Raw genomic sequence first — 22,584 nt, forward strand, 5'->3', positions numbered from 1 at the left:
AAATGATGTGTGTGCGTGTGAGGGAAGGGGGGATGGGGCAGGCAATCTCTTCAGTGCCATGATGAAAGCCCAAAAGAGGTGGCGAAGGAAACCACGGGAATGTTCTGGGGTTGCCACGGTGATAGAGAGGGCCCCCTCACAGCACGGCTTTCACAAGTTTGGAGGCTTTATCTGTGAGACGCAGCACTGGGCCTCAGGCCACCATTCCAAGAGCACACACACACACACAAGACACAAATAACACAAATATGCACACAATTAATTTTGCATCAACTGTATTTCTAGTAGAATGCCAGCACATCACATCACACACATGGAGACATCACAGTATTCATTAATTTGGCAATCTTAGTGCAACAGAGTGGTTATGCTGTTCTACAGTTACACTGCATATTCCACATTTACTGTGTTTCTCTATTTCCCTCTGACAAAACACTCCAATAGATGGAGGAGCAACTGAAATTAAATAATCGGTAGTGAAAGTTGAAGGTGAGAGATTGTGGAAACTAGTTTAGGACAAGTCAAAACAACTGGTCTCTTCTGGCAGAATGGCGTACTATCATGGAGGGAAGGTGGTCACACAGAGATCAAGAGAATGGCAATGAGAAGGAGGAGGGTACTGGGACGTCTAGACATATGGGCAAATGGGAACAACAGTATCCAATACCTACACTAATAATATAAGTTTAATATATATTAATTTAATTTTAATTTCATTTAATATATTAAATGATATTCAGCTTGCACTTAACACCTGTGTGTGTCTGTGTTTGTCACATGTGATCCCTCATCATTGATTGGTAAAGATAGTTGCTTTTTCCCCAGACATATACATGTCTTGAATTATTATTATTATTATTATTTTTACGTATTTGATAATAATTTCCCTAATGGCAATGTGTTTTTAATTTATAGTACAGTATAATTCAATATATTAGTTTCAATGCTCCTCACTTTTAGAACCAATTCAGCTTCTATCTATCAGCTTCTAGATAAAACAGTGATCAGATTTAACATGAAAAAATATTCTGACTGCTGAAAAAGTTCATTAACTTAAATGTAAAAGGATGTGAGGGAATTTGCTTCAGAAAGCCATTATTATTGTCTCTTGTCTAGCTCATCTAGGGGTACTATAACTCCATGATAAATCTAGTAAACATGAACCAACAGGAAACAAGAGGGTGGACTGTGGTATCGTTTTTCTGAACAAAATTACCACTAATTACTAATAATTTTTTAATTGTTATTAATAGCGCTTGTCAGTCACAAGTGAAAAAATTCAGCTAGCTTACATTAGGACTACTTTGTGTTCAAAACCACATCAGGCAATCCACAAACATTTTTGCTTCACCTTAGCAGAGTAAATAGTCCAATACTAAAATGTTATAAAAACAAAAAACATATAAATTTTATATCAAATGTATAAAGCTTTTTCTTTCCAACAGGAATCAGCTGTGACAAGAACTGCTTTTTTTAAAATCAATTTTGATGTCAGGTTGACATAACGTCTGAGTCAGATGACACTGATGCCATCGTTGACATAAGATTGTGTTATGACACTTATTTATAATACTGATTTATGTTAACATGATTTTGTTGCTTGCTGTTCTTCCAGGAGTTTCACAATGCTGATCACGACATACTCAGACATACTCTAATTTAGGGCCAGAAAAATCTACATAACTCTGCCATGACAGAATCATGACTTTGTCATAAAGTTTAAAAAAATCTTAAGAATATTGAAATACACAGTTTACTTATAGGGGCCATGAAAACAAAATGTCAGTTCAGAAAGTGTCATAACACAGCATTATACTAACTATATGTCACTAACATCAACCTGCCATGTCAACTTGATGTAAAAATTAACTTAAATACAAATTAATTACATTAATTAATTAAGCATTCTTTATGACGGCTGAAGCATTTTGGAAGATATCTTTATAAATGTTTATGTAGATTTATGTCAATCGGTCTTATTCAAATAGCGAGTGGCAGAGGTTAGCTTAGTTAAAATACGTTGGTGCAGAGTTGTAATGAAAGCTTGATACGTTGCTATGGCACACATACAGTACAGTACTGTGCAAAAGTCTTAGGCACCCTATTTTCTTTTAGTACAAACTTTGTTATAGATTTTTATTTTATGACTTCTACATTATTGATTCAGTATAAATCATTTTAGATTTCCAAACATTAGTTTTCCAGCAAAAAATTAAATGTTACAGAAAAATGTTTGTATGTCAGTAAAGAAAGCAGCAGATTACATAAGAGACACTTTTCAGACAAAAAAAAACATAATGAAGGCTGCTGGGTTTTGCTGCAAAAAATAAGAAGTGAGTGTGACAGTCAAAGTCTCCAGAAGAACTGTGGCTGCTTCTGCAAGATTCTCAGTAACAGTTACAGCTCATTTCCATATAAAACTGCACTAATTGTACCTGAGACTGCAATTTTTTTTTTTTAAAGTGAAGGATCGTCACACCAAATATTGATTTGTTTCATTAATTACTGTTTACTGCTCTTTATAGTATTTTTTAATGTAGAAATATTTAGTTTCATTATTTTTGAAGGCATCTTTACTCTACAGCATTTCTTTGCATGTGCCTAAGACTTTTGCACAGTACTGTATTTATGACAGAACTTCAGTGTCATAGTTGATATTCAGCTGGGCACAACTGCTCCAGTATAACATCGGCTTTAGTCTTCCAGGAAGGAAAATGAGTCTAACATACTACGTTTGGATGTTAGTAGATGCCCACATCGCCAAACCTACAAAATATTGGCTCACACTGCCATTCACAGTGACATACACAGATATCTAGCCTAGCTGGATTAATGGACTAAGACACAAACAGCCTGAGAACACACACACACAAACATAGCTGTTTTATATTCATTGCCAGTCACAGACTTGCAGCAGGACACTGGCAGAGTGCCTTTGTGTGCGGCCTGCCATTACAGCTTGGCACGGCGCCAGGATCGACGGGCAGTCAGTGGGTCAAGATGACAGCAATGTAGCAAGAGCAGCGAGATGCCCTCGAGAGGCAGGCTGAGCTCTCCACCCAGCTGAGATCTCCTCCCCTTCTCCCCCCAGGGGGCAGGTTACTGCTCCATGGGCTCACTGCTCCTCTGTCCCCCCTGGAGGCCTGGAGCTGCCAGTCCTCTCTGCCCCAGAGCTGCCCTCCCTCTGCCAGCTTGGCACTCTGCAGTCCCTGGGCAGTGCTGGCTATCACGGCCAGCTGGCTGCACACATCCACAAAGAAGAGTTTTCAGTGGTAATTTTCTGCGAATATAACACACACACACACACACACGCACCAAACACATCAGTTTTTTTCTTGAAACAATGACATTTTCCACTAGTAAATCCTTTTGATCACATTCATGGTGCCTTCACATATCTCCCTTCAGTAAATTTATTCAAGCAAATATTTTATGTTGGATCATGCACGTATATTTGTAATGCTTACAGTGCTTACAGTGAAAGAGATTATTCCTCTATAGGATTTTCCAACGAACCCTGTGATGCATGACACTCTGTGTGGCTGGCATTTCTCATTCAGTACCCAGTGGCACATGGTTGAGGATTACTAAGAAAGACATGGCAAGTCATAAAGCAGCATCAGCAGCTCTAATGTCTATGTGTAGAGACTGGAGCTGTTGCAGTTAGCCAGGCAGGTGTCCTGCTTGTGGCTACTTATGCAAACTGTACACCAAATCTGAATGAATAGCATTTATTGAATAAAAATGTCAGTGGTTCCTCAGAGTTTCAACAGCAGCGAAGGCAATTTATCTTAGCAAGCAGACCAATCCTCTCCTTAGGTTTGAATAAAGACAGCGAGTTAGTGTATAAAGGTCTTCATAGACTCCGAGTGGAAGAATTGAAAAACACAGCTTTTGAATAAGCTTGAGCCCAGCATTGGAGTTTTGAGGCTTTTTGGCAGTTCTGAGGTGACCCAGGAAGAGAGGGAGAGAGATGAAAGAAGACCCTGTGTCCAAACCTTATCAAACTTTAATACATTCTGCCAGCACTGGCAGCAAAGAAGCGGGGAGAAGTAGGTGTTAGATCAAGCACGCACACATGCACGCACATCTCAAATGTTTCATCGTGTTCTCCAGAAGTATGTGATTGAGAAGTTAAATTAAAGGAGGAGTACTCTATAACTTGCAACCTAATCTGTGTGAGGTAAGTGTCTGTGATTACCACAGACAATGATTTTGATGTTTCCATGCACTGACAAAAGAAATAGTGTTTTCTCAAAATTCATTTATCATAGAAGTATAAGGGCAATTCTTGGGGCAGTCAATAAATAACTTAATAAAACTTTCAACAATTCCTCAGTCAAAGGTATTGGTAAATAAAGCTCTAAATCTGTGTCAAGCCATCCTTTCAGTGATGAGACTACAATTTGTGGTTATGCTCCACCAGTGTAGTCAACAAGCTTAAAGTAAATATTGTAGTGGTTCACTTTTGAACTAATGATGAAAACTAAGCAGTAACTAAGATGACTTTTTACCTTATGGCTCCAGTTTTGGGTGAGTAAGGAATAAAACATAACAGACTCTGCTGTTCTAGGAAAATAATCAACAACAGGGTGAGGTGATGCAGCCCCACTGAGAGCTGTTACCACCCTGCAGTTGATCATTTTCCAATATCAGCACCTCCCAAAGTGTTTCATTGTACAGTAATTTGCCAATGATTGCAAATAATAAAACTAGATAGTATTTTAATTTATAAATGCAGCACATGCTGTGCTTTTTAAATGGCTATAGTTACATACGAGACAAGTTAGTTCCTGCTATCACTTGCTTAATAGCAGCAATAAACAGTCGTTCCTTAATAAGCTTCTCTTTTTACTTAAAAGGTTGTTGAGTAAGAAAATCTCTCATGTCTGTCTCAGCTGTATATCTTTCTTGTTAGATTGTAATAGTTGTTGTTTTTAATTAGCATTATATGCCCACATATTTGACCTTTTATTGATTAAGTGAAGTAACTGCCCTTAGATGTCCACTATAAGCTTGATTTGACTATCTGGATTTCTGATTTGTCAAGAAAACATATAAAAATTCTGGGAACTGACCATATCCTACAGATGTGGTGGATATAGACTGAAATATACTGGAATATTCCTTGCATATGATTTAATAAGACAAGTCAGTTAGTGATACAGCCATAAGACATCAATCGTTAAACGTTAAAACGTCAATCATATAGACATAAACATGTTATTGGCAAATATTTTTATAGTGAACCAGCTGAGTGTGCCTTTCACTCTCCTGACACTCATGGCTGCCTGGAGACCACATCATACACAATCTTCACCTCCTTTTTAAACTCCTGCTATTCTGTGATTTTAGCTAATTAGCTACACATTAGCTTGGCTGCCAATTCCTGTATGAAATCTGAAACCTTTCTGGACCATTTATTTGGCACTCTATATTTTTTACGTTTTTACATTCGTTTTCATTCTGTTTATGTTGAACTCTTTTTGTCTGGCAGTTTTCAGGTTTTTCTCCCAATAATCCTTGTGGTTTCTTGGACAAGTCTGTTTGAGATAGTTAACTACTCCTCTACTTTTCATACTGTAATTTCCACTGTCCAGTGTCAACCAGAGGAGGATGAGTTCCCTTTTAAAGTTCCCCTTTTCCTCTGTTTTTTCTATATAAAATAATTTTTATAAAGACAGTGTAAAACTGCTATTCATCAGCTATCACAACACACTGCATTGTCATCTATTACTGTATTTCATCTGCAATAATACCCCCCCCCCCCCCCCCCCCCAATAATATTGCAATACTTATTTTGACTAAAAACTAATTTTCCACCTTTCACAAGTGTTTTGTAAATAATATGTAAAGGGAATTTAATATGGAATTGGAGGAGCTTTTCCACTGGAAGGACATGTACAGTGTTTTCATCTTTGTAATAAATAAAATGACATTAGGGAGTGTGGTAGAAAGAGGGTTTATATTTAACGACTGAACTTAATCTTGTCTTGCTCTTGTCAGTATGGATTACGGAGGTGATTTAGAGCATTCCTTTTTTTGTTCAGTAGTGTGTACTCGCCGAGCTTGGCATGGTGCTGAGCAACACATTCAGTGCCCGAGGACAGCTCACACTCACACAGGCTGTTAGTGCATGAGGTTGAGGGAGAGAAGGCATGACAGAGGAAGGTGAAGAGTAATTGTAGCTGGAATCCTGATTTAGATTTTCTTGTCATTATACAAGATCACTGCATTTGTTGTGGTGTCAGGATGTAGGTCACATGATCTTGGGATGTTTGGAGGGAAGAAAAATGCGTATGTGATATCGTGTGTATGCGTGTATATGTGTGTGTGTGCAAGGTGCTTTTCTGAAACAGTGCTTGGACAGTGACAGTCTGCTAAACAGCGCAGACTGAGGAAGCTCTTGTGAGAAGGAGATAAGGAATAGAGAGAGCCCAGGAAAATGACAGAGGAGAATGGAGTATAAAGCAGAGAGAAGAAGAAGGACAAAAGGGGGATATACTGAGAGGGTTTAGTTCAACTTCAGCAGCCTAACTGAAGCTCGTCTCTGGAGAAGTTCCAAGGTTGTGTGAGTGGAGGATTGGGATAATGAGTCTAGACTCTGAAAGGTACCGCTCTCACTTACACTACCGTAGGTTAGAGAGGGTGAGAGCCAGGGTAATAAATATCATTTGTAGCTTCTTAAGGTAGTGAAGATATAACAGAGAATATTACAGATGGTAATGTATACACCTGAGGTATGTCTCGTCTTCTTTCAAAAATTATTTTTGAATAATTTTCTGCCACTTAGATAAAAATAAACTGATTATTACACAAGCTTAATAGTCTCTAAATACTAATCAGTAGAATTTTTTTGTGGGAAGTATGGCATCAACACGGTTCAGTGTTCAATCGTAGTCTTTTGTACAAACACTGGAAAAGTATACCCCATATCTAAATTCATTTCAGAACGTTTGGTAACAATCTCTAAATGACTATTTTTACTCTCCAGTAATATTTCGTTACTCTGAGTAACCGCTGCATCAGACTCTCTGTTAGTGTACATCTCACCTCCTGCTGGTATTTCAATGAATGCTGATTATGCTATCTTGTAAAATATAGTTGTTGGTATTCCCTTCAACTAACAATCTCAAAATTTGAACATTGCCATCTTATTTATATTTTCTATTTCAAAAGATTACTCTGGATGTCAATGAAAAGCCTTTCTATATTATTTCTACATTAAAGTAAAACCCAAAAATTGATAAACTTGCATATATTTTATCATTTTGTTATCTTTGAGAACCCTGAAAATCCAAGTTCCTTTCCTGAACTTTCTATGAATCTTGGAGACTTCCTGGAATATACTAGGATTGAATGAGATTACTCACCATTGGCTAAACATTAAACCAGTTACTGCTTTCGATGTCAGTAATTTTTTTTTTACATCTATCCATCTATTAAAGTAGGGCAACTGAAAGTCTGTTCTGAAAGCCATGATGGTTTTATTAAGTTGGAAATGGTTGCGGGTCTTTATTGAAACTCTAAACTATAAGCAGTACACTATCTGTGAGGCTTTTTTTAAATTCCATCTCTCTCTCTCTCTCTCTCTCTCTCCCTCTCTTTCTGTCTCTCTCCCATACACTATTTCCAGTGGTTACTTCTGCAGTGTGCACAGATTGCCAGCGGCAGCTTCCTACCCCAGGTCGTGTGTAAGGTAAATGAGCGTGAGCAGCAGCTCCCGCGCTGGGAGTTTCAGAGGTAAACAGCCTAGCAGTCTGGGGATGACACAGCCCACTTATCTTTTAACAGCTATCACTACAGCAGAGCACAATGACTACCTAGAGCGTCTAAATGGGGGAAAGATTGACATTATTGATTAGGATTTTTCTGTGTTTCTTTTGTTTTTCTCTCCTTGACAGCAGTCAAAATCTGTAGTACTTTTTTGGCTTATAAGGAATAAAACAACCAAAAATCGACCAATTTCTTACATTGCTTTTTTTCTGCCCTACTTTTTTTACTTCTTCTTCCCAGTTCTTTTGTAGTTCTTTTGGTGCATTTGCCAGATCCCAAATATTCTGCACTTTAATTCTTTCACTGACGTCCTTAGAGGAGTGGCAAACGTGTTGATGTGTCAGAGGCTATGAGGTAGAAACACAACACACTATCAGACAGCAACTATAAGACCTATCAAAGCTGAATGAACATACAAGATTACTGTAGAGTTTCTAAACATACAGGGAACGCTAAATATAATTCATTTTATTAGCTTTTAAATGTAGTTAGAAAATATCTAGTATCAATCTTTGACTTTATTTGTTATTGCTTTTTCCAGTAATACAATGAAAGAGCCTGTTACATTGTTAAAATGCAACAAGCTGATATTATACTTAAAGTTTCATAGAGGTAGATCAGTGTATTAACTGTGTATTGGGAGCCGAACCTATAAATCCCCTCAGAGCAAATGCAAATCCAGCGGTTCACCCGTGAGGGAAGGATTTATTTCTTTATTATATAAAACAGAGATTTCTGATATTTGCAGAAGGAGATATATTAACATTAATATTTTAGTCCTGCAAGGTTCTAAATGGTGCATACAGAAGTGTGGGCACAGATATGTATGTCAGCTGTGTGTGTGTGTGTGTGTGTGTGTGTGTGTGTGGTCTCTTTATCTCAGCATAAAAAGAGTAATATTTCTCTCCCTCTGTGTGTGTGCGAGAGGGAGAGAGACAGTGAGGATGAGAATCATCATCTGGCTGTGACTGGCATAATTGGTTCTTTTCTTCCCTGCCGCTACTTAGTGCTGATAGCCCAATTTAGCCGCCACATGCTAAAGACACTTTTAGAGTGTAATCAGAATTAAAGAGAATGGGTTTTACTCACTTTAAAGGCCCTTTTGAGGCACTCTCTGTGGACTGAAACATTGATGGGTCCCTTTCGTTGTCAGAGGAGCTGAGACCACATGTAGTTAGCGAGGTCTGATGACGATAACTCGCCTGTGGTGTGTCCTTAGGTAACGACTGAGGATTCTCTCAACTCTCACTCCTCTAAGGATGACCCAGTCGTCACAGACAGGACAGCATGTGCCTCCACTTTCTAGTAATAATGGCATGGAGATTTTTGTAAATTGGTCTCTAGATACTATCAAAGGACTTTTTAAGGCTTTTGAGTAAAGATATCCATGGTTAAGCGACAAAAGATGAGTGGATTGCACTTCATATCACTGCATGCCATGCTGATGTGTTTTTTTCTTTTTTTGCAGAAGATTGGTTGATGACTACGTTGGAAATGGACAGAAGCTCTGAGATAATCTGTCATTTCCTTTCAGGGTGCTCTGTCACTCCATCTGCCTCTGTGTCCCTTTTACTTCTGGTCTTTCATTCTCTCTCTCTCTTTCTCTCTCTCTCTCTCTCTCCCTCTCTCTCTTTCTCTCTTTCATATATGCATAGTGGTTTGAGTTTTTTCACTGCAGGCTATTTCCTTTGGTAAGCTGAATAAAATGCAAATGCAGATGATGAGAATGAAAGCAGGAAAGAGCTGTTCTATGGTTTTGTTCCTACTGGTATGAAGCATAGTAACAGAAAAGCTTGAATAAAATTTGAAAAAGCATTTCTCTATAAGTGCTCAGAGCAAAATGTTACACTATCCTTCGAAAGAAGAGACTTTGCAGATTTGTGTTAACGGTGCATGCTTCCTATGTGACTTTAAAAATTAAACCTAGGGATTTTGTCATATGTAACCACTAATTTCAGTTGTTAGTTGCGACAATTGCTGAAGTGTGTATTTTACGTTTCAGTGCTTACAAGCACTCTAATCATAAGCAGATCAGTCAGATCTCCTTCACGCTTAGTTATTGTATTCATAATTGTATTTAAGAATTGTTAAAGGCGAACAACACCCCTTCATGATTTAGCTTCACTATTGGGAAAGCACTTTGTTGTTCATAATCTTGGATGATACCTTTAGTGTTTTGCTACATGCCGTTATATTGTATTGATCACAACTGCATTGCAGATACTGTCAAATTCAAATTATTAAAAAAAAACACTAATATACAAAGGTCTGGGCAGTTTTGGGTACAGCATCAACCATGGCCCTGAAATAGCTATAGTACAAAAACTTGCAAATACAGTAGCGCACAGTCTGTCAATATCCTTATAGCTTTGTTTCAGCATCTTATATGTGCTCTTTCTGATGGGAGCTTTAATGTGTACTGTGTAGCACTGGGTTATGCAGGCAGTGTTGTAAAGGCGAGAGGAAAAGAGGGACATAAAAGGAAAGATAATCCCAGCCATCCTGCCTCTGTAAAGGAGCTTTCTCTGAAAGAAGTCCTTGTGTGCTTAGCAGAAGCACTGAGACTCACCTGCAGAAGAGAAAGAGATGTGCATCGTAATCACTTAAAGAAGAGAAAAGTGCACAGTTAAAACTCCCCCCAGATTATGAGAAGCTCTAAACATATATTTGTGTATATATTGGTTCTATACGTAATTCAAATGATGTTAAGAACTGCTGTTTCTCAGTGGTGTGGCATTCTGACATTCCCAGTATGAAATCTCCTGTATCTCTGCAGCATCACTAGAGAAAGGCTCTGTTCAGCAGATTATGAAGAAGGATTTTGTTGCTGTTGGTGTAATGGTGCCACTAGTTATGCCTATACTCTGGATAGGAAACAAGATTAGGCCAACTACAGATTTCATATATGTGTTATTGGTGTTGCTTATATACCTGAAATAGGTATTGTGTTGAAATTATGGAAATCTATCAAAAATGTTTAGAAAATAAGGGCTGAGGTGCAGAGGTGCGTCTGTGTGTGAGATTCAATTGTACTCTGATTTGCTGTGATCCATGAGTGTACTCCCATGGGAAATATACAGTTTGATTAATGTAATCCCATATAATAGGTAAAATAGCTGTGTGCGTGTGTGTGTGTGTGTGTGTGTGTGTGTGTGTATTTGTGTGTGTGTGTGTGTGTGTGTGTGTGTGTTTTGACAGGCATGTTTTTATATCTTGGTGGGGACCAAATTTCCCTGCAAGGAGAGGAATATCTGAAAGTTTTGACCTCATTGGGACTTGGAGATTTTTTTTTTATATATATACATAACCTTTATTTAAAAAAAAAACAACTAAAAGTGCCAATATTTTGGCAATATTAATTATATCAAAGAAAGGTTCTCACAAGAATGTTAAAACGTGTGTGTGTGTGTGTGTGTGTGTGTGTGTGGTGGAGGCATGGATTGTGAGGAAGGAATAACTGGGGAAGAATATAGGCACACACACAAAAACAAGCAGCATTTCTTAACTCCCACCTTCAGAAGTCATACTGTAATCCTGCAAGCCCTTTAGCCCCAAACCCCAAACGCTGAACTCATCCTGACTCACAGACTCCTAGCTGTTCACCATGGCAGAGAATATCTGCTAAGACCATATTATGAAGGTGCTATTTTCTTTTAACTCAGACACATATAAAAGCTTTTTTCTGTAAATGACAGAAGTCAGTTTGAGCTCTGGGTGTACTGTAACATGCTTCAGTGGGAGCAGTGAGCAGCTCTGTGGAAGGCTGGGACTTGGACATGCACTGTGTTCAGGTTTACACAGCCCACTCTAGTCAGGGCATTTAGTAAGGGTTTATTAATAAGCTATCTGAAATCGCAGATGTGCAGTAATGTAAACTTGTACTTTTCCTATCATCAGCACTGTGGAGACTGTAAGACTGGCTGCACTCACAGTTAAAAGCGCAAAGAAAGGAGAGGATTTCTCCTGTTCAGACGAGCACCTTAAACATGAGCGCAAAGTTCAGCGCGAATCCTCGCCAAGCTCTCCGGCCTTCATGCATCGAATCCCAGCCTGCTCTCCTCTCCATAACGCCCTGCATTCGGCTGGAAGGAACCTCAGCACTACTGACCTGGATCTAACGTGAACTAAACCTTCAATAATGCGTCGATTTGCTAAAGCAAACATCTATATAAATAAGAATAAGAATAGGTGAAATGACGAATATAATCTATGCGTGTCAGTTTTTGTGCGTTTTTATGTGCACTATATGCGCTGATTATTAAGTTCAACAAATCTAAAATGCTACAGTTGGCACATGTAGCTATTTATTATATACATATTTACTCAAGATGACTATAACTGTGACTTTATACTATAGGTAATAGCAGCATGCAGCACTGTTCGGCCTAGAAGATTAGTGATTAGTGTTCAGTGAAGCAAAAGAGCGACTTAGAAGGACGTTAGAAGAGCAAGAGTGATCTAGCCTAATTCTCCTCACTGTGAGAAATCAGCATATACTAAGAGACGCATCATCCATAGTGCTGATTTAACCTGTGGACTTAATCTGATAAAACACTGTCGACCATAAACTGCTCTTTAGTCTACTATTTTATAGGAAAGCACTCACCTTGGTAAGAGAGAGAGAGAGAGAGAGAGAGAGAGAGAGAGAGAATGGTTACAGTTGAATAGTAAAATCGGTGTTGTTGAACATCTTCTCTCCGAGTTGCGGCAGTGAATCCAGGCGTTGCTCTCGGTGCTTTCTGTTTGAGCTCACTTCTCTCCTCTCTCTACTGAGTCCTGCTCTGCTCCCCTCCGCTATTATTTTCCCTTAAATATATGAAAATTTATGCTAATTAAAATCAGCACTAACTGTTACTAGTTGCTTGTTATGCAGGAGGGTCCCTCTATCCTCGCTGCTCTGGAAACAACAGCTCTCAACTTTCTGGAAGAGGAAATCCTACAGTTCTGTACAAATACAGGCTTCACACATAAACAACAACAACAACAACAGAAATCATTAATCAAATCAAAAATCATTCTTTTTCAAGAGGAATCACTTTCCAGGGCGATTCTTCAATCTGCTCTTTTGACATCACGCAAACTTTTCTCTGTGTTATTAAATAATTAGATATAAAAAGGAAATCTTGATGTTGACAAGGATGCTAATTAGGATAATTAAACCACGTGAATCTATTGTGGGTCAACGTATATAAATAGAGAAATGTGATTTTTATTTGTAAGTAATTTTTAAATTGTTTAAAAAAATACAAAGTGGTGCTCCTTCAGTAGAAATATAATTATTATATTTAGGTGGTTAAAGCGCACACCAGCTTGCTTTAATTAAACATTTTTTAATAAATGAATCGTAGAAATATTTTTTATTATGAGTTTAATTTTAAAGGAATAATTCTGTTTAATAGTTACCTTAACAGATTTAATTTGAGAATTATTTCATTCAGCAGTTTAGTTTTGCTGTTAGAATAAACTGTTAAACCAAGTAAATGTGTGTTCAGATATATTTTTGGTGAGCTCGTCTTAAAAAAAATAAAATTGTGATCCTAACAGTGTTGGTGCAAACTGTGTCACTGTTTCTTTTCGAGTTAGCAGACCCCACTTCAGACACAACCCCCTATATTCCTCTGCGTTTTGTTGCTCTTTAAGCTCAAGTGCACGTTTAGAAATTGTTTTGACGTGACGCTTCTGCTCCGCGTCCCGGAGATCTGCCTCTCGCTCAGGAGACAGCCAATGAGCGTCGGTCGTGCGCAGAGCTCCGCGTCCTGATTGGCTGAAGGATGCGGAAGGTTCGCGCACGCCAGGCTGAACGTAAACACTCGCGTAGTCTCCGGCGCAGAGGGAGGAGCGCGTCAAACTGTCAGAGGACAAGCGAGGAGAGAGAAAGAGAAAGAAGTGTGGAATTTCTCATCAAATGCGCATAAATTAATATAATTTAGGCATGATTAGAGGGATTTATGGCTTAAATCAGGTGGAGCGTGGAAGTGGATGAAATATGAGGACCTAGCAAAAGTAAGACGCAAAGCCAGACTGCAGCTGACGGGACGAGCTGGAAGTTTACACAGCGAGAATCATCCCGAGGTCTGCTTGCCTGAGTAACGCTATCTCTCCATGATGTGCTTCCATGTGGGATTTACGTGATCAGGACCTCGAGTCAGTGCACGCGGGACGCGAGGCTTTTCGTCTGTGTGGTTATGACTAAAAAACCTATGTTAAAGCCTTTTTAAATAATTCTGACTTTATGAAAGGAATGAACATTTGTTTAAAAAAACAACAAAACAAAACAAGAGTTTTCATTTTTCCCGCAAAAATGTGGATTTCTACTTTAAAAGTACATGCCCTCTCTAAAATTTAATGGATCTTTAATTACCGAGTTCTCGTCGTATGAATCCAAAATCCCAATAATAGTTTTCCAGTGTGAATAATTCATGAAACAGAGCGCTCCATCGAGGGCTGGAAAAAGTTACGGAAATACAGGGAGGAGGAATAACAAGTAGACTTGTTCGAAGTGGTTAAGGGGGGATGGCCACAGCGGCTTCCAATCCTTACCTGGCCAGCAGCAGCATTCTCTCCTCATCAGGCTCGGTCGTGCACTCGGATTCCGGAGGTGGCATGCAGCCGGGAAGCGCTGCCGTTACTTCAGTGTCAGCCGGATACAGAGGAGATCCCGCGGGCAAAATGGTGCAGAGCGAATTTATGCAAGGAGCCATGGCGGCCAGTAACGGGGGCCACATGCTAAGCCATGCTCATCAGTGGGTCACCTCACTGCCTCACGCCGCGGCCGCCGCCGCCGCCGCAGCCGCAGCAGCAGCAGCCGAAGCCGGATCGCCTTGGTCTACTAGTCCTGTGGGAATGGCGGGCAGCCCGCAGCAGCAGCAGCAAGACGTCAAGAGCACTTCAAACCGAGACGATCTTCACTCCGGTGCCTCGCTGCACCACCGAGGCACTCACGGAGCTCACCAGGCGCACCAAAGCGCATGGGCTGGCACCACGGCGGCGGCGCACATCAGCACCATCACCGCGGGCCAGCAGCAGTCTCAGCAGTCTCTCATTTACTCTCAGCCAGCGTTCACCGTCAACGGGATGCTAAATCCCGCCAGCAGTTTGGTTCACCCGGGTCTGATGCGCGGCGAATCGCCCGAAATGGACCACGGCAGCCACCATCATCACCACCATCATCATCATCATCCTCACCATCACCCCCACCAGCAGCAGCAGCAGCAGCAGCACGCGCACCATCCTCACGCGCAGCACCACGGCGGCGTGAACAGCCACGACTCGCACTCAGACGAGGACACGCCGACCTCCGACGACCTCGAGCAGTTCGCCAAGCAGTTCAAGCAGCGTCGCATCAAGCTCGGCTTCACGCAGGCCGACGTCGGCTTGGCTCTCGGCACCCTCTACGGCAACGTCTTCTCTCAGACCACCATCTGCAGGTTCGAAGCGCTGCAGCTCAGCTTCAAGAACATGTGCAAGCTCAAGCCTTTGCTGAACAAGTGGCTGGAGGAGGCTGACTCCAGCACCGGCAGCCCTACGAGCATCGACAAGATAGCGGCGCAGGGCCGCAAGCGCAAGAAGCGCACCTCCATCGAGGTGAGCGTGAAAGGGGCCTTGGAAAGTCACTTCCTCAAATGCCCTAAACCTTCAGCGCAGGAGATCTCCAGTCTGGCGGACAGTCTGCAGCTGGAAAAGGAGGTGGTTCGGGTTTGGTTCTGCAACCGGAGACAGAAGGAGAAGAGGATGACACCGCCGGGTGTAGGCCAGACGCCGGAGGACGTGTACTCTCAGGTCGTCAACGTGAGTGCAGACACACCGCCCCCGTCCATGGACTGCAAACGTATGTTCACTGAGACATAGAACTGATTTTTCCCCCATGCACACTTCAGTTAACTGGACGAAAAAAAAAATGCAAAAAACAAAAACAGAAAAAACACCAATTTAAATGGCACTATGCGAGAATTTACACTTGAGCAGATAATGTGCATTTACGAGAAAAAAAAACAAACCTTCAAATTTATCATTGCAACTCATCTTTAAATTCTGCCTGATGACCCCCAGTATGTTCCCTAACTTTAAATGACTGTCTCTGCTCTGTGTTTCAGGAGAGCTTTGTGGTAGATTGCTTAAAAGATGCAAGTTTGAAAGATGAACCCGACGACCAGGTGGACGCAGCTTCGAGCTCCTATCGCCAGCTCATTCTGGTGCACTGACAGCACAACCTTAAGCAAAAACCCCAGCAGATGTTTATGGATCGCCCTCGAGAGACACACGAGCAAAATGACTGACATGAACTTGAACAGAACCAAATGAAAGCAAACGAATTGTGGCGTCGTCGCCTTTCCAAGCTGAGGAATTATACTCTTCATTTCAACGAAAGCTGATTGTTTTTGTTTTTTTTTTCTGGCTAAAGTTCTCACCAGAATCATCTTTTTTTTTTGAAAACTTGATGTGTTACAAACTCCAGTTTTTTCTATTTGAGAGATTTTCTTTTGTGGACCGGACTTCTGTGAATAGTTTTCACACAGGAAAAGGATTTTAAAATGCACTTATTCGTCTCTCAGCCCGTCCTCTCTGTGGACACTTTTTTTTTTTTTTTTTGGTTTGGCTGAATAATTGTGTACTTGATCCCTTTTCCTTACTGCTATTTCCATGCAGTAGTTTTGGCCGATTTTGATAAATCTGTATAAATTTGACAGTATGAATTCTCAGTGGTGATCAACTTGCTTTATATTTTTTACTGGAATCACACCTTTGGAGTATTTCATGAAGTTCCTGAAATGTTGACCTTTCTCTGATAGAAGTAGCATTTCATGTACACCCTTCTCCTCTCCTGCTTTAATTCCCAGATCTATAGTTAGTAAGCTGCCACTGAGGTTATTCAAATTGCCTATACAGAACAGCACACTGATAACTCTGATAGGCTGACAAAATTTTATTTTTTTTCCTGTGATTGTTATTTAAGTTCAGTATTGATCCAGTCAGAGGTGATCGAGAACAATAAATTTGATAAATTTAACACAGCGCTGTGTTTTTTTTTTTTTTTTTTCCCTGAAAAAAAAAGGCCGCAGCATGCGATAAATCTAATTCATTTGCCGGAAACTGTGAAAATCGATGAGGTGTTTTTTTTTTTTTTTTTTTTTTTTTTTTTCCTGTATGGACTTCTATGTGGAAATCGTGCATTTCCTCCACTGACCCTTGGCCTGTATGCACATCACAGGGATGGTCTGAATGCAATTAAAAATGGAGAGATGCAATGTGTAATAATAAGAAAACAAAATACCCAATGTTTGTAAATGGGTTTAAATTAATGCGAATTATTTCCTTACTCGCCAGTATAGGCTCATTAGCAATTTCTTTGCATTTATTTTTAACTTATTAGGCTATATTTTATGTATAGGCTATTTTCGCCTATATTTTAATTTGACTTTAATGTCATCATTTTGCATTATGCAATCCTTTCATTTTTTTTTGATGGTATTATTTACAGTGTCACATTTATTGCTTTGACACATACGCAACAAATACGCAGCATTAAGCATTATTTTTAATCTGCTGTAGGCCTCACAGAAGTTCAAGAGTTATATCGCAGCATGCAGTGCAGCCTGTGTGAGCGCGTGACAATTTCATTAAAACATCCTATTCTTTAATCATCAGTAGCTCGGAATATATTTGTTTATTGACAGGGATAAGAAATGCCGATCCCTTTATCTAGTGCATGTCCTGCACCTTCAGGAGCAGGCTCCAGGCAGGTGGCTTGTTACACTCTCCTCAACATGTAGTCTAACTGATTACTTTCGAGTTTTTTTTTCTCTCTTCATATATCACATGCACACCATTTATTATTTCGCTTAATTTAATAACTGACTGATATTTGCTCACTATTCAGCGATAATGCAGACGGATTAGAATGAGGCGAGTTTATGTGACGGTAATTACGCGTGAAATATTTTTGTCAGCATTACAACATGAACCAGGCTACAGGGTGGCGGGGTAATCACGCGTTTTTCCCCTCATTGGCCATGTGAGAAAATAAAGACCAGTTTACTGCGCGTGAAGAAGAAAAGCGAGGTGACGTAACTTCAGCGCTGTTCTGCTGCAGGAGTGAAGGTCTGCGTGTGTGTGTGCGTGTGTGTGTGTGTGTGTGTGTAAATCCGTATGCCTGCCACGTAGCTTACTGAGTGCAAGAGGACCCACATCCTTCTATCAGATTGCACTGTGAAAGCGCGCGCTATAGGCTCATGTCTAAATAGGCGTTCTTTTTAAAGCTAGGCCTACTGTTCGGCCAGACTCCTCATATGAGTGAACCACTGGCTCTAGATTTTCGTTTTCTTCGCGGTTTGTATTTATATTATTCTCTGTGAGAGTCGGAATAAGAGGCAGCGCCCGCTTTCAGGTGCCTCAGTCTGTCGCCTGAACTCCCGCAGTGGCTTCTCTCATTTTTTTGTCTTCTTTAAGAACTTTTGTTTGCGACTGACTATTCATCCCATCCCATCTCTCTCTCTCTCACTCTCTCTCTCTCTCTCACACACAGACACACACACACACACATTCATTTAAATTTCGCGGATGATTTAATACACACCGGTTGCATGGCAACGGAATTCAACCTGTGCTCAAATTTGGCGCGGCAGCAGCACTATACCGTAGACACACACACACTCACACACATTCACACACACACACACTCACACACACACACACACGCACGATCGAGACGTGTATGAGATTTTTTTTTCAGCGCCCAGACAAGAAGATGGGCTTTAGCATCGTTATTCAATTCATGAAATATTATTGTTATTATTATTATTATTATTATTATTATTAGCTTGTTATTGTCGTTTTTGTAACAATAAAACAACTATAAGATAATACTACTACTACTACTACTACTACTACTACTACTAATAATAATAACAATTGTTATTATTATTATTATTATTATTATTATTATTATTATTATTATACATGTTTTTGCTGTTGTAGCAATAGTAGAAGTTTTATTTTATTATTATTCCTTCTACCTTTAAATTCTCACAGCAGGCCTAAAAATAAATCCATAAGGTTCTACTCGAACTATCATTCACACTTCCTTTGTCAGTTTTTAAACCAGTATACACAGACAGAAAAGAAAGTTGTTGGTTTTTTTGTTTGTTGTTTTTTTTTCCTAGTCGCATCTAAACCCTGATGGCCTGGATGAGATTTAGATTTAGATTTGGATTTAGTTTTAGATTTAGATTTAGATGCTTGGGTTCTCATAAAGGGAGTTATGGACTGTTTCAGTCTCGGAACCTGCGGCTTGTGCGCCTTCAAATCCAATCCACTATTCCACAGCAGGATATTTTATTATATCGAAAATGTAATAAACACATAAGAGGCAGAATAAAAACATGAAGATTTATTTTTACTTATCGCACAAAAACCTACTGCTTTTATTTAGCGCCATCTTTTGGACATGTGGTCTGCAGAACTAGTGCTCTGTAAGTGTGTGCGTAAAGGAAACTTACTCCTGCCCTGTTACAGGCTGCGTCCAGCGTGTGTGTGTGCAGCAGTCTGTGTAGGCTGTGATCATCGATAATGAACAGAAAGGAAGGCAACTGAAATGTGAAAAAAAGTATGTATTGTGAGAAAGCCTTGAAATTAAAACGTGGAAATGAAGCCTAACTTTGGTAGCCAAAGGAAACGATTATATCAGCGAGTTAGAAATCAGGCCCAGTATCCTAAAAGCATCTTAAAGTGAAGATGATCTTAACTGTTGGAGAGTGTGTGTGTGTGTGTGTCTTGTGATGCACGCTTTATCAGTCAGTGATGATCTGTTTGATGATGCTTTTGGGAAACTCCAACCTGGCTGGTTAGAAATCAGATTTCAACATTAAAATGTTTCAGTGCAATATACAAACATTTATGCTATTGGACTGTCTGGGAATTCTGGGAATTCAGATCCTGATATCATGAAGTCAGGCTCTTGTGGGATTATAAACAGACCCTGTCAGTGGCCATGAGACCGGTGTCACACACCTGCCATAAGTCCATGGCACAAAGCCCAGAAGAACCCATCAGGCCCAGCGGGCATCTCACCCCAGCAGTGTGACTGCCAAGGTGACAGCATGTCACAGCATGCCCTGTATTTCGAAGCTAAGGACCAAACGCCTCAGCGCCTCTGATCAGTCCCTGGAACAGTTGAAAGGGTGCGCAAAAAACAAACAAACCCATTCTGCACACGGTGAGGTTCAGCTTGACCAGTAAGTTAAGAGAAGATAAAATGCATGAAATCTATGAGTTACATCACTGGCCAATAAATAACGAACTTTACCAGATTCATACCATGCTTGAACTTTGAACTCAAGTAAAACATCATTGGCAGCATGCATACATGTTGACTTGCTATACACTGTATGGGGGAAAGGAAACACAAAAAGGAAGGAAAGATGGAGAGTAATAAAAGGCAAAGAAGCAAAGAATGAGGTGAAAGGTTCTCTAGCCTTTGCTGTGGCTATCACATTAAGTGGAGGATTTGAAGCAGAGAGGAAATAGTCTGTGGGCTCTGTGGTTTAATAGATTACTCACATTTGGACACAGGTATTTGGAGTTAGCCATTATGCCCTTGAGGCATACAAAAACTAGAAATGGCATTATGCAAGCATCGCATGCCAACCAAAGACAAATAATACCACATCTACAAGAGTTTAAATCCAGCTGGATTTGGACAAACATCATAGCTTTGTAGAATCAGAGTCAGCCTTGTGTTGAAATCATGAAAGGGACAATAATTTTTCCTCAGGAGCATGCACACATCTCTGTTTACAGCTTAAACGGACTCGACATATCTCTCACCATCATGCTGTTCTGAGAGAACAGGAAATCACCTACACCTTATCTTACTGAAAAAGAACACAGAGATGTAAAACCTGACAAAATGGATTTAAAATCAGATCAGATGCCCTTAAACATGGTACGTAAAATTAAGTTGTCTATTCAGATGTCAGACTCAAAATGTCACTTCACTGACAGTATTTTTCCTGGGACAACATAATCATGATAATTAGACAAAAACAAAATGGCATAGTTAAAAAAATCAACAAAATCCTTTCACAGACAAAAGGACACTTTTCAGTTTCTACGCTATCGTATCCCCTTATCTACATTTAAAAGGGATAAGTGCAAGAATTCCAGTTGTTTAAGCTGTTTGAAACGAGCCACACATTGCAAATCAGAGAGTTTGGAGGTTGAAATAAAAGTAGTTAATTGGTGCAATACACCAAGGACATAATTATCTCTTTATATAACTGGCAGTCGTTTAATTGCTGGTAATTGTTCTCCAAACCTTGTGCAGAAGTGATGAAGACTAGATGGTTATTGTGCATCATGTGCTAATCCTGCTATTTAGGCTCTGCCATTAAACTGCTGGGATAAAAAAAAACTCCCAGTGGAAGAAAACAACACGCGTATAGTGCTCTTTCAGTAGAACATAGTTTTCAGTATGGACATACACACTCCCACACATTAGCATAAATGTATCATTCACCCACACAAAGAGCTGAACTAAAACACAATGCAAACTATATTGATCACACACACACACGCACTGATATAAATACTCATCACTAGTCATTTGGCATATTAGCAGTGCGAGGTTGCTGCTATCCTGTGTTCACTGTTAATTATTGCCACATTGTAAACCCAGACTCGGAGCTCCACAGGAAACAAACACTGATTAACCTGATTGGGGTTGCTGTGAACTATGGTCCAGTTGAAGTGTGCTGACAGCTAAACTGTTCCCACCTTCTAACCTCATTGCCCTCTGTGCCTTGTAAGGCAGATCAGTGTTAAATATGTAAATGCTAGATGTCTGAGATACCCACACTTCAGGATCATTCAGCTATTTAGAGGCTCAGATATAGTGTCACGTATGGCAATACATATGATATTGCATATTACATAACAAAAAATGTAATGACTTTGTTAATTTCACTTAATTGAATTACAACAGTGTGGATAATTGTAAGCCAATCCTGCACGCTGGTGTATGATTACATTTGGCAGTGCACGCAGAAGGAACACAAAGAGCACTGAGCAGTATTTTTTTGTTTCTTTATCAGGCAAGTATTGCACCTCCTTGACCTCTTTGAGGCCAGAATGAGAGGAACGGTCAAATCCACACTGCCCCCTCTCATTGCTGGAATCTATATTTATATTTTAATTAATTCTATCAAAATATCTGTGACTGTATTTCAGTTTTTTTTTTGTTTTAGCTCTTAAAAAGGGAGAGCAGGGGAAAGGAAGCATTATCATGCATCTTCCCAGCCTTTTATGCTCATGTATACTGAACTCCTTAAGATTTTACACTGTATTTCATGATTTCATGTTGACTGATTTGTAATCAGAGGTACAGTTACTGTTTGAAATACATTATAAAGGTTAGGGAGGGAGACAACATGGGTTATTCCCTCTTATATTTGTTGACTTTTTAACAATATCAGGACCTGTTTTGTTTTGGCATTTGTGGCAATTCAAGGTATTTTCAACAGTTCATTTCTAAATGCCTGGCTAAATCATGAGCATTTCTTAAGCTCTTTTACAATACTATGTCTGTGTTGGAGTTTATAGTTGAGTCCATAAGGGATAAATCACATTTAGGCATGACGGTGGTGTTCAGTGCAATCTTATTATCCATGCCGCTGACTGCTAAAGCTATTAGAAAATAAGAGTGCGGTGCCCATTGAAGGGGATAACTACTCTTACTACCTCAGTGGTTCACAGCAGAAGCTTTAGTACTAGCAAAAAAAGTGTTAGGCTTATATCTACCCTGTAAACTCATGG

The 22,584-nt window shown here is 39.8% G+C and overlaps 1 protein-coding gene and 1 long non-coding RNA gene across 3 annotated transcripts; one reads left to right on the forward strand and one right to left on the reverse strand.

Moving 5' to 3' along the window:
• Window positions 1–258: 258 nt before the first annotated feature.
• LOC117597344 (uncharacterized) lies at window positions 259–14,469 on the reverse strand. Its single transcript, XR_008301857.1, has 3 exons — window positions 14,317–14,469; window positions 12,383–13,624; window positions 259–3,280 (listed from the first exon to the last, which is right to left on the reverse strand). It is a non-coding gene; the product is annotated as an uncharacterized LOC117597344 (long non-coding RNA).
• On the forward strand, window positions 13,581–16,783 carry pou3f3a (POU class 3 homeobox 3a). 2 transcript variants are annotated; one of them, XM_026948160.3, is made up of 2 exons: window positions 13,581–15,604; window positions 15,870–16,783. In XM_026948160.3, the coding sequence occupies exons 1-2, from the start codon at window positions 14,290–14,292 to the stop codon at window positions 15,914–15,916; spliced, it is 1,362 nt and encodes a 453-aa protein (XP_026803961.1). In that variant the 5' UTR covers window positions 13,581–14,289; the 3' UTR covers window positions 15,917–16,783. The 2 variants fall into 2 exon arrangements, with proteins under 2 accessions (XP_026803961.1, XP_026803953.1); XM_026948152.3 differs by having other exon boundaries at window positions 13,581–15,564.
• Window positions 16,784–22,584: the final 5,801 nt, after the last annotated feature.

The sequence above is a fragment of the Pangasianodon hypophthalmus genome, chromosome 5, assembly GCF_027358585.1.
Source record: "Pangasianodon hypophthalmus isolate fPanHyp1 chromosome 5, fPanHyp1.pri, whole genome shotgun sequence".
Lineage (NCBI taxonomy): Eukaryota > Metazoa > Chordata > Actinopteri > Siluriformes > Pangasiidae > Pangasianodon > Pangasianodon hypophthalmus.

What these genes read in the sequence shown, in the direction of transcription:
- pou3f3a (XM_026948152.3), top strand. Translation starts at nt 14,290, where the DNA reads ATGGCCACAGCGGCTTCCAATCCTTACCTGGCCAGCAGCAGCATTCTC. An exon ending in TGTACTCTCAGGTCGTCAAC is followed by an intron (nt 15,565 to 15,869) that starts GTGAGTGCAGAC and finishes TCTGTGTTTCAG; the next exon opens with GAGAGCTTTGTGGTAGATTG.